The sequence below is a fragment of the Manis pentadactyla genome, chromosome 7, assembly GCF_030020395.1.
Source record: "Manis pentadactyla isolate mManPen7 chromosome 7, mManPen7.hap1, whole genome shotgun sequence".
NCBI classification, from domain to species: Eukaryota; Metazoa; Chordata; class Mammalia; order Pholidota; family Manidae; genus Manis; species Manis pentadactyla.
Window position 1 is genome coordinate 92863958 of NC_080025.1, and position 14439 is coordinate 92878396.

The 14439-nt window shown below is 35.5% G+C and overlaps 1 protein-coding gene across 1 annotated transcript in view; it reads left to right on the top strand.

Moving 5' to 3' along the window:
- HDAC9 (histone deacetylase 9) overlaps positions 1–14439 on the top strand; it is a 930736-nt gene that overhangs the window by 531888 nt on the left and 384409 nt on the right. The window contains exon 9 of the mRNA XM_057504568.1: positions 9520–9651. Coding sequence (XP_057360551.1) covers positions 9520–9651 — 132 coding nt within the window. The remainder of the gene's footprint in view (positions 1–9519; positions 9652–14439) is intronic.

A 14439-nucleotide genomic window follows, 5' to 3' on the forward strand; every position in this document is an offset into this window, starting at 1 on the left:
TAAACAGAAGGTGTTTGACTGAAGGCCTGCCTGCAGAACAGTTCTGGGATGATCTTCATGAATCCAAGGGCAAAATATTGCCTCTTACATCTGTCTGAAATAGATAATGGTGTTTCCTTATAAATATGTATTATAGAGAAAATTTATAATGAAGATAATAAAGTAAATCTGTAAATTCCATTGAGGCAGAAGTGGAATACCAAAAACATCCCAAAACCATAAAGTTTACAAAATCAAAATTGCAAAGGAGAATCAATAACAACCTGCCCAAATGACTTGGAAAGTTTTCAAACAAGGAAAGAAGAGTAGTAAGCAGCTGGCATTTGATCTAGATGGAGGACAACTCCTGTTAACCAGAAGTCAGCCCTGACCCTTCGTCATTGGTGCCGCTAATACATGGCAACATGGGGCTTGACGGGTTTTGAAGAGCCTAATAGACTAGTGGTTGCACCTAAAGTCTTGAAATTGTATTGAAGCAGATAATAGTTCTAGGTAGAAGTAATTAAACGTTTTAAAGAATGTGTATGTGACCAGAGTAATTAGTAACCCCTTTAAACTAAGCTGAACAGTGCCATTCCCAAGAGACTAATGGGATCACCTTCTACATAGTGACCTCATCCAGAAATCCAGAAATCTGGGAAGCACACTTTGCGACTGTCACACATCAAATATCAACTTCTGTCTGCTTCCTCTTCAACCTCCTCTTCCTCGTCATGCCTTCTGTTGTAGCTCAATGCCCATTTAGTTCAATCCCCATCCCAGTTATTAACCATTCTCTGATTCCAGCATACCCGTCTCTACTCAATTTTCTGTCTTTTAAATTTTCAAATCTAGTCTTCCTACCCTCCTACTTAAGAACCCTTTCTTACTCTTCTATCATTACAGGGCTGAAGTCCTTCCATGGCATGCACAAACTCTCTCCTCTGTCCCACACTCCCTGCCTCCACTACCTCATACTCCTGTTCTCTAGCAATACTGAATTTGCAATTCCATGAACAAGTCCTTCTATTTCACTCACACAAGCCATTCAGGTGGCTCTTGCTCACCCTAAAGTGTATGCTTGAATAATTATACTCATCTTTAAATGCTCAGCTGATGCAGATTTCTCCTCTGTTAAGCTTTACTTGATGCCCTCCCATAACCCACCAGGCTACCCTAGATACTCACTACATACTTTATGCCAAATTATATGCCCAAATATGCCTGGGCTTACTCTGTGCATACATGTATGTATTAAAATTCTCTGCTTAGCTGAGAAGTCCTTGAAGAGAATATCTATGGCTTGTTTGGTATTGTATCACCGGTATCTTCAGAAAGCTCAAATAGTACTGAAATAACTTTCTCTTACATGAATAAGTAAATATATAGAATGAAATAGGAGTTAGAATACATCTGTTTAGGTATTTAAAAATATAAAAAGATTCTCTATGAGAATTTTTTTAAATTTAATTTACAGTAGTATTTTGTGGGAAAGAGATTGAATGACTGTTTTTGGATGGCTATGAACTGGACAAATCAGAAGAAAACAAAGGAAACATGAAATAACAAGCCAGAGAAAGATTTTATAGTTTTATGGGAATGAACTGAAAATTATTAAATAAACATCAAAGGCAAACAGTTGAAAACTCACTGAAAGGAAAGTAAGTTTTATGGCATTTAAAATTAGGCAGTGTGCATCATTCTATTCAATACTTATGAACTCTTTAAAGTCAGGAGGCTGGATATTACCATCCACATTTGCAGATAATATTATTGAGGCACAGAGACACTGAATAATACTCTACCCAAATAACACAGCTGGTGGCAAAGTCAAGACTGAAAAGCGCTTCCAGACTCATGAATGTAACCAGGTGCTGTTCATGCTAAGAGCACAAGTAAGTTCACTAAAATACAATGAACATTAGATTTATGCTGATACCCTGGGAGTTAATCAGGCAATAGGTATTAATTTTCTATACCATACAGTCCTGACTATGTGGCTGTTTTCTGGGAGGAGCTTCATGCTCTCCCAGCCTTTGTCCCTATCAAATACTGGGCTGCCCCTGTGCACATCTTACCCACTTAGAAGGTCTTACCATGTCTTGAAATCAGTTCACTAGTGGCTCTCACAAACTGTCTGGGTAAAAGGTTTTACACATACAAATAAAACTACTTTTCATGGCATTTCTTTTTAAAGGAGTATATGAAAGATATATCTAATAGAGGTAAATAAAACTGTAAAGAACATGGTATTTTTTTTCATGTGTAGTCAGGAATTAGTTCATTACTGAAAGAATAGCAGAGTTGAGTAATTGGGAATTTTTGTAAGTTTAGCATTTTAGGTCTAAAGAGGACTTTTAGAAAAAAAGATTTATATATCTTTGTAAATTCAGAATCTCCCAAAAGTATTACATTATTTAAACTGTGAAATACTAGTTCAGAAGTAAGACTTTATTATAAACATTTAGGCTTTAAGTTAAAGAAAATTATTTTAGAAACTGGGATGAAGAGGACTGAAACATGCTGCTAATCTAGTTTGTTTTATTGAAGTGATAATTCCAAATTTTGCTGTATTTTCAAAATCTGTATTTTCAAATTTTGTCTTTACTTAGGTAAATAAAACATCTTGCGTTTGGAAAATTAAGGCATATAAAGGAATTAGCATATGAATGTATTCAAGCCTGTATGAAATATGGGTTTCCTTGACTCCAAAACATTCTATTTTTGATGTTTGGCAGAAAAATGAAGTTCTTTCTGCATTCCACATCTGATCCTATAAGACTTCTTGCCATAACAGACAGCATCAAGAAATTCATAGAAACTAGAGAAGTTGAAGTTCAGCTGGTTTTCTTCTCAACAATATTTGAAACCCAGCTTTTAATGAAAAGTTTCCTTTCATGCTTGGATATATATGCAAACGTGCATTTAATCATATAAAAGCTGCTTATTGAGACCCACCATGAGTCTATGTAGCTGCTAAGTACTGAGAATAGACACAAAATTAATTATTACATTGACTGTTCTGAGTGCTATGTGTGGTAGAGTGATTTCAGTGAAACAGAGAGGGTCAGAGCCGTTTTGCTGTGGTTTCAGGTTAGGAAGTGGTGGTGGCCAAGTGTTAGGCCACTTTAAAAAAACACTTGACTTGTGCATTGAAGTATAAATGCAAACAGTAGCTAATGATATCTGTATCTCAGGAGGGCTTATTTTTATTTGAATGGGAAAGACTTGAGAATGTCTATAGACTGAGAAGAAAGACAAAAGAGAGGAGTCTGCAGATACAGACTGAGTACCCTCTGTTGGTATTGCATAATTTATCTAAATTTTGTTTGATAGTTGTCAAGCTTTATCTGCCATTTAGTATCCCTTCCCCACCCTGCTAGCATATTTAATCTCCATTTTGGGGGTTTGCCAGAACCTTCCCCTAGACAAGGTTATTTCCTCTTTATAGAACCATACTTCCCTCCCACCTCTGCCTGTCCCAGTCTCTCAGCCCCCAGGATGTCCTCTCAAAGCAAATGAATCTCTGCCTTACAGACATTACACTCTGCTTATACTTCATGTGGCATTGATCACAGTTAGTCTGTTATTCATTCTTGCCAGACTCGATTATGTAAGAGAAAAAGGCTCTCTATTTGATCTCCAAAGCTGTTGTCTCAGTACTTAACTCATTCTTTTCCCATTCACTGATTCTTCACTCAAAAAGTGAATGGGTTTATTCTATGCTGTAGACACTGTATGAGTGCTGAATAAGCAGTGATACCACTAGACATCTTTCCAGTCCTCATGGAAACTGCAACCTTGGTTCTCAATATTCTTATTCAATAGCTCTTAATTTAATTAAGCAATGGAACTAACTAAATATAAAGTTTTAATTTTAACTATAAAAAGTGATGAAGTGTTTCATCACTTATAGTTTCTGTCCAGAATCACATTGTTTAAATGAAGTCTCTCATCTGTTAAAAATGGTAATTTGAACTTTAAATGTTATAAAAATTCAAAGAAAATAGTTATTTACTCTCCTTTTTGTCCTAGTATTTAAAAAACAATAACAAGAACATTGAGGAGTGATTTGACATTAATTCATTCCCTCAGTAACACTGAGCGCTGAGGAAGCCAGCTGAGCACCCGGCGCTCTGGAGGAGATGCGCAGGCGAGGAAACAACAATCAACAGAGTGCTGCCCCGAGAATGAGGAGGCTGAGTGCCCTGCCATGGGCCTCCGAGCTGTCGAGGTGCCTGCTCTAGCTCATGAGAGGCACCCACAGATATGGGGGGGAAATGCCCACGGAGGGCTAGCAGCCCCCCTATCCTGCCTCCCAGGACCACCATGTCATTTTCCCATCTCTCCAAGCTGCTTCCCAGGGTGATACTCTTTGCCCCATCTGTCCATTGGGGTTTCTTCCCCAAATCATAGGTCATTGTTGTCATTGTTTTCATATGTGATGAACCTAAGAATTAGATTTCCATTTACACTAATGGAAGTAAATATTCAGAAAAAAAGCACATATAGATTCACAATGATGTGTGCCACTGTGCCTTTAAAGGAGAATGTAGATCACACAAATGTCCAACATTTGAAATGCTTCAATAAAATATTACATACTCACATATAAATGTATTAATATATGTATAGCCACATAGTGTAATAAATGTATAGCAAATTATATATATTTCTTGGAGAAAGATTCATAATAGACTTTTAAATAAAAAACGATAATTGGAATCATTTTAAAGACTATATAACTGCATGGGAAAAGACTCACAATATGTCATTAAATGAACAATATACAATCATAACTATAATATGATTTTCATTTTCAAATACTTTTACATACAAACACAAAACAAACATTTTAGCAGGGTATAAACAATTTGTCCCATTTCTAAAAATTTCAAACATGTATGACTTACATAATCAGAAGACAATAATCGTTATTATAAAATAAACATTTTTCAGAAGATCAACTGTAAATTGAGTAACATGAGTAACACCAATATGCTTTTTTTTAAGTTATCTTAATAAACAGATGTAGTTGATTTATTCTCAATAAGAGGATGGATACATGTTAACAGTATTTCTGAATGAAAAAGAATAATAATATAATTTCCCCAGGAAATTGCATTCATATATTACCACAAATGTGGCTAGTTATTGGAAGCTAAAATTCCCAAATAAATGATTTTTAAAATATTTTATATGTGAATTACATATTGTTAAATGGTTATAATTATAAAGAGTTAAATTAGAAATTTTGCTTCCCTATATAAAATCTGATACATAACACTAAAGATTCATATTATCCAAACCAAAAAAAGCATAAGTTGTGTTCCATTTATTGTATTATTCTGAATGTTACTTTTGAAAATACCTAACCTTGGTCTAATTATGAAAATTTAGAGTAATCTATATATCTTTTGGATCAAACAGATTAGAGGATTTACTATGTCCTCAAAGTGTCTTTTCTAAACTGTAATTATTATTTGATTGAACATTTCACACATAGTATGGATAGTGCAGTGCAAGCGTAAAAGAAGTGACTTGGGCAGAAACTCTTCTAGGAAACCTGATCTTTTATAAGGACATTCAGAATAAAGTGAATGATGATAGATCATATGCGCATGGTTCCAAGTGACAGTGTTAGAACATGGCAGCTCCTGTGGTGGCCCTGTGGGGAGCAAGAGCAGGAGAAATCCAGGAGAGAGAGGTGCCAGGCAGATAGACTCTCAGGTGCCCAGCATAGTGGGGAAGAACAGACAGTGCTAGAGAAGGGATCTGAGGCTGGTGATGGGGGCCGGAACTTCACCTGTGGGTATAGTGCTAGATGTGCACTGCAGGTGGAATTATCAAATATCCCAAATATTCATTAGTAGAAAGACACATACCTAATACTTAATCTTGATTTATCATTAATAATTAATGCTATGATTAACCATTAGTCAAGGGAAATTTCTTTTTCTCAGAAGATCATTTCCATGGAGAATCAAATCCTTCTGTATAACACAATATGTGGTATTGAATTTTTATCTAATTTATACAGTAAAGAATATTCAAAACTTACAATTAAAAAGTGAACAGAGGCAAAATACATATAGTAGGTAATCATCCTTAGTAAATGGTAATGATTTTAATACATAGCACTAAATAGAGTAGCCAGTTTAAACAGGTAAGTAAAAGTGAGGAAAATATGTGAAACAGTTAATAAACAAAAAGCATTTTAAATGTACAGGGTAAAAGATCAGAAAAGGACTTCTGTTAGTTTTGTTGTATGAATAGGTGTCATTCCACTAGGCAAAGGGAATAAACTGGATATAGCCCTCTATCCTTCTATGTACCTTTTTATTTTGTTTTATGTTACTATAAATTTCTTAGTCATATGTGGACTGCATTACTAACATTTATTAACATTTAGCTATTGAACATTTTCTTGTGATGACTTGCCAGTTGAATTATGAACCTTATTCCACTCCTTTTATCCCCCACCATGATGTACTGTAAGCATTGTTACTGCTCTGTAATAGTTGATAAAATGATTCCCATTGTTTATTCTCCTACCCTGTCACATGGAAGTTCATTCTATACCATAAAGATCAGTATGAGAAGAAAGATTTGAACTATACTTAGCTCATGAAGCATTCATCACATATTTTCTGTTTCCTTTTATTCAGGTTCTTTTATGTGAAAAGAGAAAAAAGTTTTAGTTTTGTTCCCTTTATTTTAATATTGATCTCATGTAAATAATGATAATTAATTTTTCATGAAAAGGATCTGGGCAGACAAATGCATTCAGATGGCACAAACACTAAAACCTTGCCTTCCATTTCTACAGTTAATTGAGATGTACAGAGTGATGGGTGTGGGGTAAAAATAGAAAGGCAATTAGTGCAACTAGGCATAAAATACATTCAAATACAAGCAGAAGGTCTCCCCAGTTAGTGATCTCTTTTTGGGCTCTTGAGGATTTGCATTCCATTAGTAAGTCACTGGAATGGAAATCTTCAGCCTTTGGGGAGACCATAGCATTAAAAATGGAATTCACTCTAACTTCAAACTGAGTCAGCATAATAAGTCATTAATTCTACTGCTTGGGTATATATATCATGCTAAGCTTTAGTGTGTGGGCTTCTGAAATGTTAGGAGTGAGTTTATAAAGCATTACAAGAATTAAATGGGTATCTATCTTTCCAACCTTTCTCTTTCACCACTGAGATACTAATATCTCTGGTGACTCAAAACTGGTATTGAAATACAGGCAAAAATTTTTGCTATAAATAATGGATATGGACCTATACTTAGAGAAGTTGTATATTGTACCTGTTGATATATGTAACACTTTATAGAATATCAGTGGTTCCTAGTTTTTAATAAGCTAAATTCTCGATAAAGATAAAAATATCACAATGCCTCAAATATTATCCTTCCCAAAATTAAGAATTGTATCTTTTTGCATATCTCCATAACCAATAGAAGTTGACCAGCTTTGCTTTCTCTGGAAATACCAATGGTATTAAATATGCTTTAAAATATATGTCTAAGTATAAAATGCATTGAAATATTAAATATTTTCAAGCTACCTACAGTACTTCCTGATTTCTGGTACTCTTTCCTTTGCCCCCTTACTTTCCTAATCTCTTTGAGAATCTCTGACAGGTATTACCTCCTTTGATCATCCCAGTGTAGTACAGTTATTAATAACTGCCACTTGCTGATTGTTTACCCCAGAGTTTCTCACAGTTGGCTCTGTTGACATTTGGGTCCAGATAATTGGGAGGGCTGCAAGGTGTTGCAAGGTGTTTAGCAGTATCCCTGACTTCTACCCATTAGATTCTGCAAGCACCTCACCATACTGACAAACAAAAATATTTCTAGACATTGCCAGTTGTCCCTTGTCATCAAAATCTTCCCAGGTTGAGAACCACTGGTTTACCTTCTACAAGACATTTAATTTGATTCCACAATAACTTTGCAAAATATGCAGGACTGAGTTTATCAGTCTTGGCAGGAAACAAAATCTACACAATACAGGTCGTAGACTTTTTGAAAGGACTGCTTACAACCACTTAGGGATGTTTCTTGTTCTCAGTCCTAATCTCTGTCACCCCCACACCCCATTTTCTACTATTACTATATTTTTAGGCCCCCATTTTCAATATTTTTGGGCATAAAATTTTTTAAATTAGCAAAATTAACTTGTTTTGGTAACTGAATATTTCTTTCAAATTCCTATTTCACCTGCAAGGTTCCCCAGAAACCTAGAATACAAGGGCTCTCAGTCCAAGGTAAAGCTGCAGAGAAGGGAAAGAAGAAAAGAAAAAGAGAAAACTAAAGCATAAATACTTGAAGTCTAAAAGCAAAAAAAAAAAAAAAAGAAAGAAAGAAAACATTGTTAATTCTATTTTTGATACCTTTTGTTTCTGGCAGAAATATAAAAAGCTTTGGAAGAAAATGTTTTCACCGGTCAAAAATTCTAGCTACATATAACACTGTGTCCAATACTTATGATGAATCATGCTTTGGAAAAACAGTCTTAAAATTCATAGGCTTTTCATACATAAGAAAAGGTAGAGGAGCAGTATTTTTAGTATTTAGAAGAATAAATTGGAGGTAGGCTACTTAGGTAAAGATTGTGGCTTCATCCCTTTTTACCTGTGTGACCTTGGACAAGTTACTTACCATCTCTGTGAATATGTTGTTGGTTTCCTCATTGATATAATCCAGGTATAAATAAAATCTATTCCATATAGATTTTTCATGGCTAAACAAGTTAATATTGATAAAACATTTGTCACAGTAGTAAAACATGGAAATAACTATATAGATGTCAGTTGTCACCAGGAACATCCTTTTTTCATTATCTTCATCAACATTACCACCACCACCACTACCATCATCCTACTACACAGACTCAATCTAATGTTACCATTCCTCTAAAGTATAATTACTTAAAAACCTAATAAATAATGACTAATTATGTAGCATCACTATTTAGAACAGCTTAACCAAAGTAGTAACATGTTTATGAATAACACACATATGTATTTTGGAACATATAACCAACTCGGAACTTCCACCTCTAAGACTGGGCCACCCTTCCTTTCCAGTCGATTTTATAATCAGTGTATAGAAAGTTTTATTCATAGTGATACTCCTTGATTTGCTATTATTCTAGTGAGTATAATTTCCCAGGATTTCAGCTTAGAAAGTTCTGACAAAGAAATATTTCAGGAGTCAGAATTAGACATAAATTTTATGCTACAGTTGTATCTTCCTGTTACCAGAAGTCAGGCCAGAGTCTCTAAAACACATCAGGGTACTGTTTTTGTGGTTATTGAGTTTCACCCTTGAGAGAATTAAAAGGGCAGACAATGAACTATAATAAATCTTACTCTGACCCAAACAAGTGATTAAACTTCCCATTAAAAATCCCAACCTGGCTAGATAAAATAAGTAGAGAACTTATATTTGCCATTTTTTTATTCGCAAGAGCAATTGGCTCTCTATTTTTTAATTTCTATCTATTTTCTTTGTCTCAATCCCCAGCTTCTGAGCCCAACTTGAAGGTGCGGTCCAGGTTAAAACAGAAAGTGGCAGAGAGGAGAAGCAGCCCCTTACTCAGGCGGAAGGATGGAAATGTTGTCACTTCATTCAAGAAGCGAATGTTTGAGGTGACAGGTAATTGAGGACTGGGTAGACATACACTAAAAAATGCTGGTAGTAGGAATGAAAAAAAAAATAGTTTAGAATAAATACACCTGTTGCATATTACAAGTTATTTTGAGGAGAAACATTTCTTGAAAGGAAATTATATTGAAAACTCACAAGTAGTTCAGTAAACCTTGCCATGCATTCACTGTGTTAAACAGGAAATGAATGAAAAACAGAACTATGTGTCAATCTAGGCATAACTAGGGAATGCCAAAGCTCACCTTCATCTTTTCAGAAACAGGCAGTCCATTTTGGGAATGCCAACCAGGAGAATATAACTTTTAATGAAATTTGATCAGAAATGAGCCTAGGGAGGTCCAAGAAGAACACTTCCCCCATACTCAGACATGAATGTACAAAATACATCTGGGAAAATTAAACTATGTGGAACAGCAAAACCTTGACTTTTCAACAAATTTACAGAACTCATAAATGACTTTATGTGTTTACTAGTGAACTGGGACTTAATGGCAGGAGAGGGATATATTGCTTTTTATGAAGGAAAAGAAACTGTCATTTTCACTAGTCTCAAATGGAAGAGTTCTTGTTATTTTAGCTGCCTAGTTAGTAGTGGGGTGAACAGGTTAGGAAATTCAACCTGATGTCTTACAAAGCCCCCTAGTCCCAATTGTACCTGGTCTGAAATTAGAGAAGACCTAGGAATACAAGAACCAAAGAGGCTAGCCAAAATAATAATACTGACTACTGTTTACTGAGTATCTAACTTAGAGCTATGCATTAGATCTGGTCATTTCTTTTGGTTGAATCAATAAAGAGGTGGTAATTTGCAATCATTATTCTCCATTCTCAGGGAAACTCGTGCTTATACTAATGCAGTCCATTGATATTATTTCTCCAAGATCAGATCTTATCCTAAGCAAGTTTTAAAAAACTATTGGTTTTCTGTATCTCCTTAGGCCATGAGAGCACCGAGGTTGGGGAGACAATATGGAGAAGATTGTGGAGGCAGAGGCAGAAAAGTACAGAAGCTAATGCAACTTAGTAGTTTGACAGGTTATTTAGGAGAAAAAAAAATGTTTAGTCTCCTGTTCAGTTATGACAGATTAATGTGTTTATGTGAAGAAAAGCATTAGTGGGAAAATTTTTCCCTGAGGGATAAGAAATATTAAGCAAATAAGTAAAAATTATTTTGCTTGAGTTTATGTTTATTTTCCAGTATCAAATATAATCACTAATTTAGACCAATTGAATTCTAAATTCAAAGTTACAGACTTTGTTTTCAAGAAATATATTTGTACTTAAGTAGAAACCTGAAGTTTTCATAATAGAGGTTGATGGAGATGGGGGTTGGGGAGTGAATGTCTTTTAATGAATATAAAGAGTTATGAACATATCAGTTGTCTAATGTAAATATATACAGGTGATATGTCAGATAGGAAAGAGTAGGCTCCCTGATAAAAGAAAACTTGAAAAAAAAATAGAATACCATATACAATCTTTTTTTTACTTTATCTTATCATCTAAGGGAATATATATTTATCCCAACATTTTTTTCTATTTTCCTATTAATCTCTTATCTTGATCATAACTTTTTCTCTACAGTCACTTTTTCTTTGTTACCAGATGACAGTGGAATTCAGCTCAATACGTATATGAGTAATGAGTAATTCTCATTTATAGAAGTTACGATTTGCTAGAGCTTTACTTAAGTTTCTTTACTTTTGAAATATCACATTTTTTTCTTCATAATTTTGAGAGGTAGTGACCCCCTGTTTCATCTGAGGAGATGTGTATTCAAAGGGACTCTTGTGCCTTTATTAGACACACATTACTCAAGTCCCTCAGTGTGCTGGGACTTGGCACTTTGATAGATACTTTTATTGGGTGTGTTGCACTTGTTCCCAGTGTCTTCGGCGGATCTGAAATACTGGCCACACAGCATTCTTCACCTGTACTCCTTTCTCTTGCTCTGCAGCTTTCATGCAGTTGGGATGAGCTCTGACTGGGTCTTAATACTAATTATTTTTGTTAAATAAAGACCATCACAGCATCACAGCAGTTAAATTGCAATTGCTTGTTCTTCTCTCCTCTCTTGCTCTCTCCTCTCTTCCATATGCTTTTTCCAAACCCAGGCCATCTCTGGCCTCCCAGTAGTTGTCATGGGAGCCACCTGTCACTTTTTCAAATTCAAGGGTTTTCTCTCCCTCTCTCCAACAACACCATGTTGTTTCAAAATTCTAAGCCTTGGCCCATCCCTGCGCCCACACCCCAGTGCCTTTTCCTCTACTCTCCCCTTCGCCGTTGCCCTATTTCATGAACTACTCTCCTTCAAGCCGCAGTTGCGATGCCATTCCTTAACTGAGATTTTCTGTGTTCCCAGAAAATCAGTTGCTACCTCCCCTCCAGACCCTACACCGTGTGATGTTGAGGATCCCATTACAGAATTTGTTGCCTTACATTCTTGTGCTTATCACAGTGATTTCTACATAAGGAAATACTTCTGTCTGAATATCACATAAAATGACAAATAATATAATTTTAAATTGACAAGATGGAATGTTTAAGAAAATAGACTTTTTTCAAGACAGGATATGGAAATGAGACATTAACAAGAAGTCAGTTTTGAGTTACACAGGAAAGACAAGACTCAAGAGGGGAGGGCTCCTGGAAGAATTTTTCAAATGTACATTTTCCTCATTAAAAGAAAAGTAAATGAGAAAGAGGTGAAGATAAACAGTAGATGAATCGAAATGTAAACAAGATATATAGACAGACATGCAGTAAGCAAGAGGTGTTTAAGAACTTTATGGTATCAATGACTCAAAGAAATCCCATAGTAAGTAGGAGATAGCAACACAATTCTGTCACCGATCTCAAGTTCTTTCCATCAGTGCTGGATTTCTGAGTTGGGAAATATTCATAACAGAAAGTTGAAAGATACAGGTGTATGACAATCAAATATTGCCTGCAAATTGAGAGTTCTGTTCACTGGGGTACAGAGGGTACATGAGCCAGACTTTGAGCTTAGAGTTGGAATAGGACATGCATTGAATGGGCAGAGGAAAAGAAGTATAAAAATGATGAAATGGGAAAGCAGCACTGGACAAAGGGTAGGCAATTAAAATTTGACTGAATGAAGAGTATAGAAAAGGCAGTAGTAAGAAATAATGTTAGGCTCCATTTCAGAGCAGAGGAATGTGGTAAAAGCTGTCTCACTATAATGCATCTGGAAATGTTTAGAAGAAAATTTTGAGAGACCACTTTAGCAACTCAGAAATATGAGGAGCCTCTTTCTGTAGTCCATGAGAGGATAATAAGGGCTTAGGGATTAAACTGAAATGATCGTAGTCAGAAGTAGATGAGAGAGAGCATAAAGAATGAAATGAAATGACCTACTAACTGGTTAGACTTGGGGTAAAGAAGGGAGTGAGCATGACTCTATGGGTGGTGATAAACAGAGATAGTAGGCACACGTAGTAACACTGAATTTTATACTCATGTAAAGGGAATTTAAAATGTCTGGCATTCCGAAGAGACTCAGGCTAGAATTTATGAGAGGCAAAGGCAAGAAAGAGAACTTTCATGAGAGTGTTCTGGAGTGTTCTACCTAAAAATGATAATTGATGCCACAATATTGAGTGACTTGGTCAAGGGAAAGAGAAAATGGGTGCCGACACAAACTTAAGTGAATGTCTATGTTTAGGAATTGGTTGAAGGAGAAGAAGTCGGAGATAGAAAGATAAACATGGAGATGGGAAATATTACTATAGAAAGGATAAGGAGAATAATAACTGTTTTGTTAAAAGCCTTTCAATTGGAAGAGTTTTGAGAGAACAGTTGCAGTCAATAGTGAGTAAGCCAGATCGCCAGGTCTTGAAGGAATGAGTAGACATAGTGAGAGCACAGTATTTGTCACACATTATTAGCATCCTTGCAGACCAGAGGAGCAATTCTGGTGGGAAAGGAAGACCTGGAGATGCAAAATAATTGATGGAGCACAATCCTAAAACAAGTGTAAGTGATTGGGATCATGGATAGAGTGAAAGTGCTAGCATTGGAGAGGGAGATCTTTACCTTTGCAGTGGGAAAGGAGTTTGAATGGCAAAGTCACGAGATGAAAAGTCACTGATGGAAATCGTATCAGAAGCCACTTATTTTACTAAGTGTGTTAATTCCTTCATGAATTGAAACACATGTGAATTTTCTACCTGAAGGTGAAACAAATAAGTTAAATAATCTGTATTGTTGTTACTTAACTCTTGTTAAAGTGTTATGTTGGTATTTGAAATTTAACATAGGAAAATCAGACAACTTCTCCTCCAACAGGAAATAAGTTGGGCAGAGTTCAGGTTCATTGTTGTTGTCCAAGGCCATCAATGCAGTGCTGAGATTTTACATTGTATTCTTTTCATACGGCTTGGACTAAGACGTGCTATACTAGTGTAGAGCCTTAATAAATTAAAGAGCAATTTAAAACACAGCATATGAGCAATTTTTTTCTCACACAACAGAAACAACTTCAGGCCTCACGTGTTGATGGCATGGTTTTTATGAACTATGCAAGGCCATTATCTCTATTAACTGTTTTATTTTTTATGGTAGCACAAGAACTTCTTTATTTTTTTCCTCATCAAAAGATTCTGTAATCCTCTCTGACTGGATTTCTTTGCTTCTCTAGAAATTATTGAATACTATGTGGTATTTTTAGCAGTCAAAACAAAGGGAGAAAAGTGGTATGAAAATTCAGATATGTTCCAAAAATCGTCACAGTTCTTTTCATTTAGCAAAAGGGTG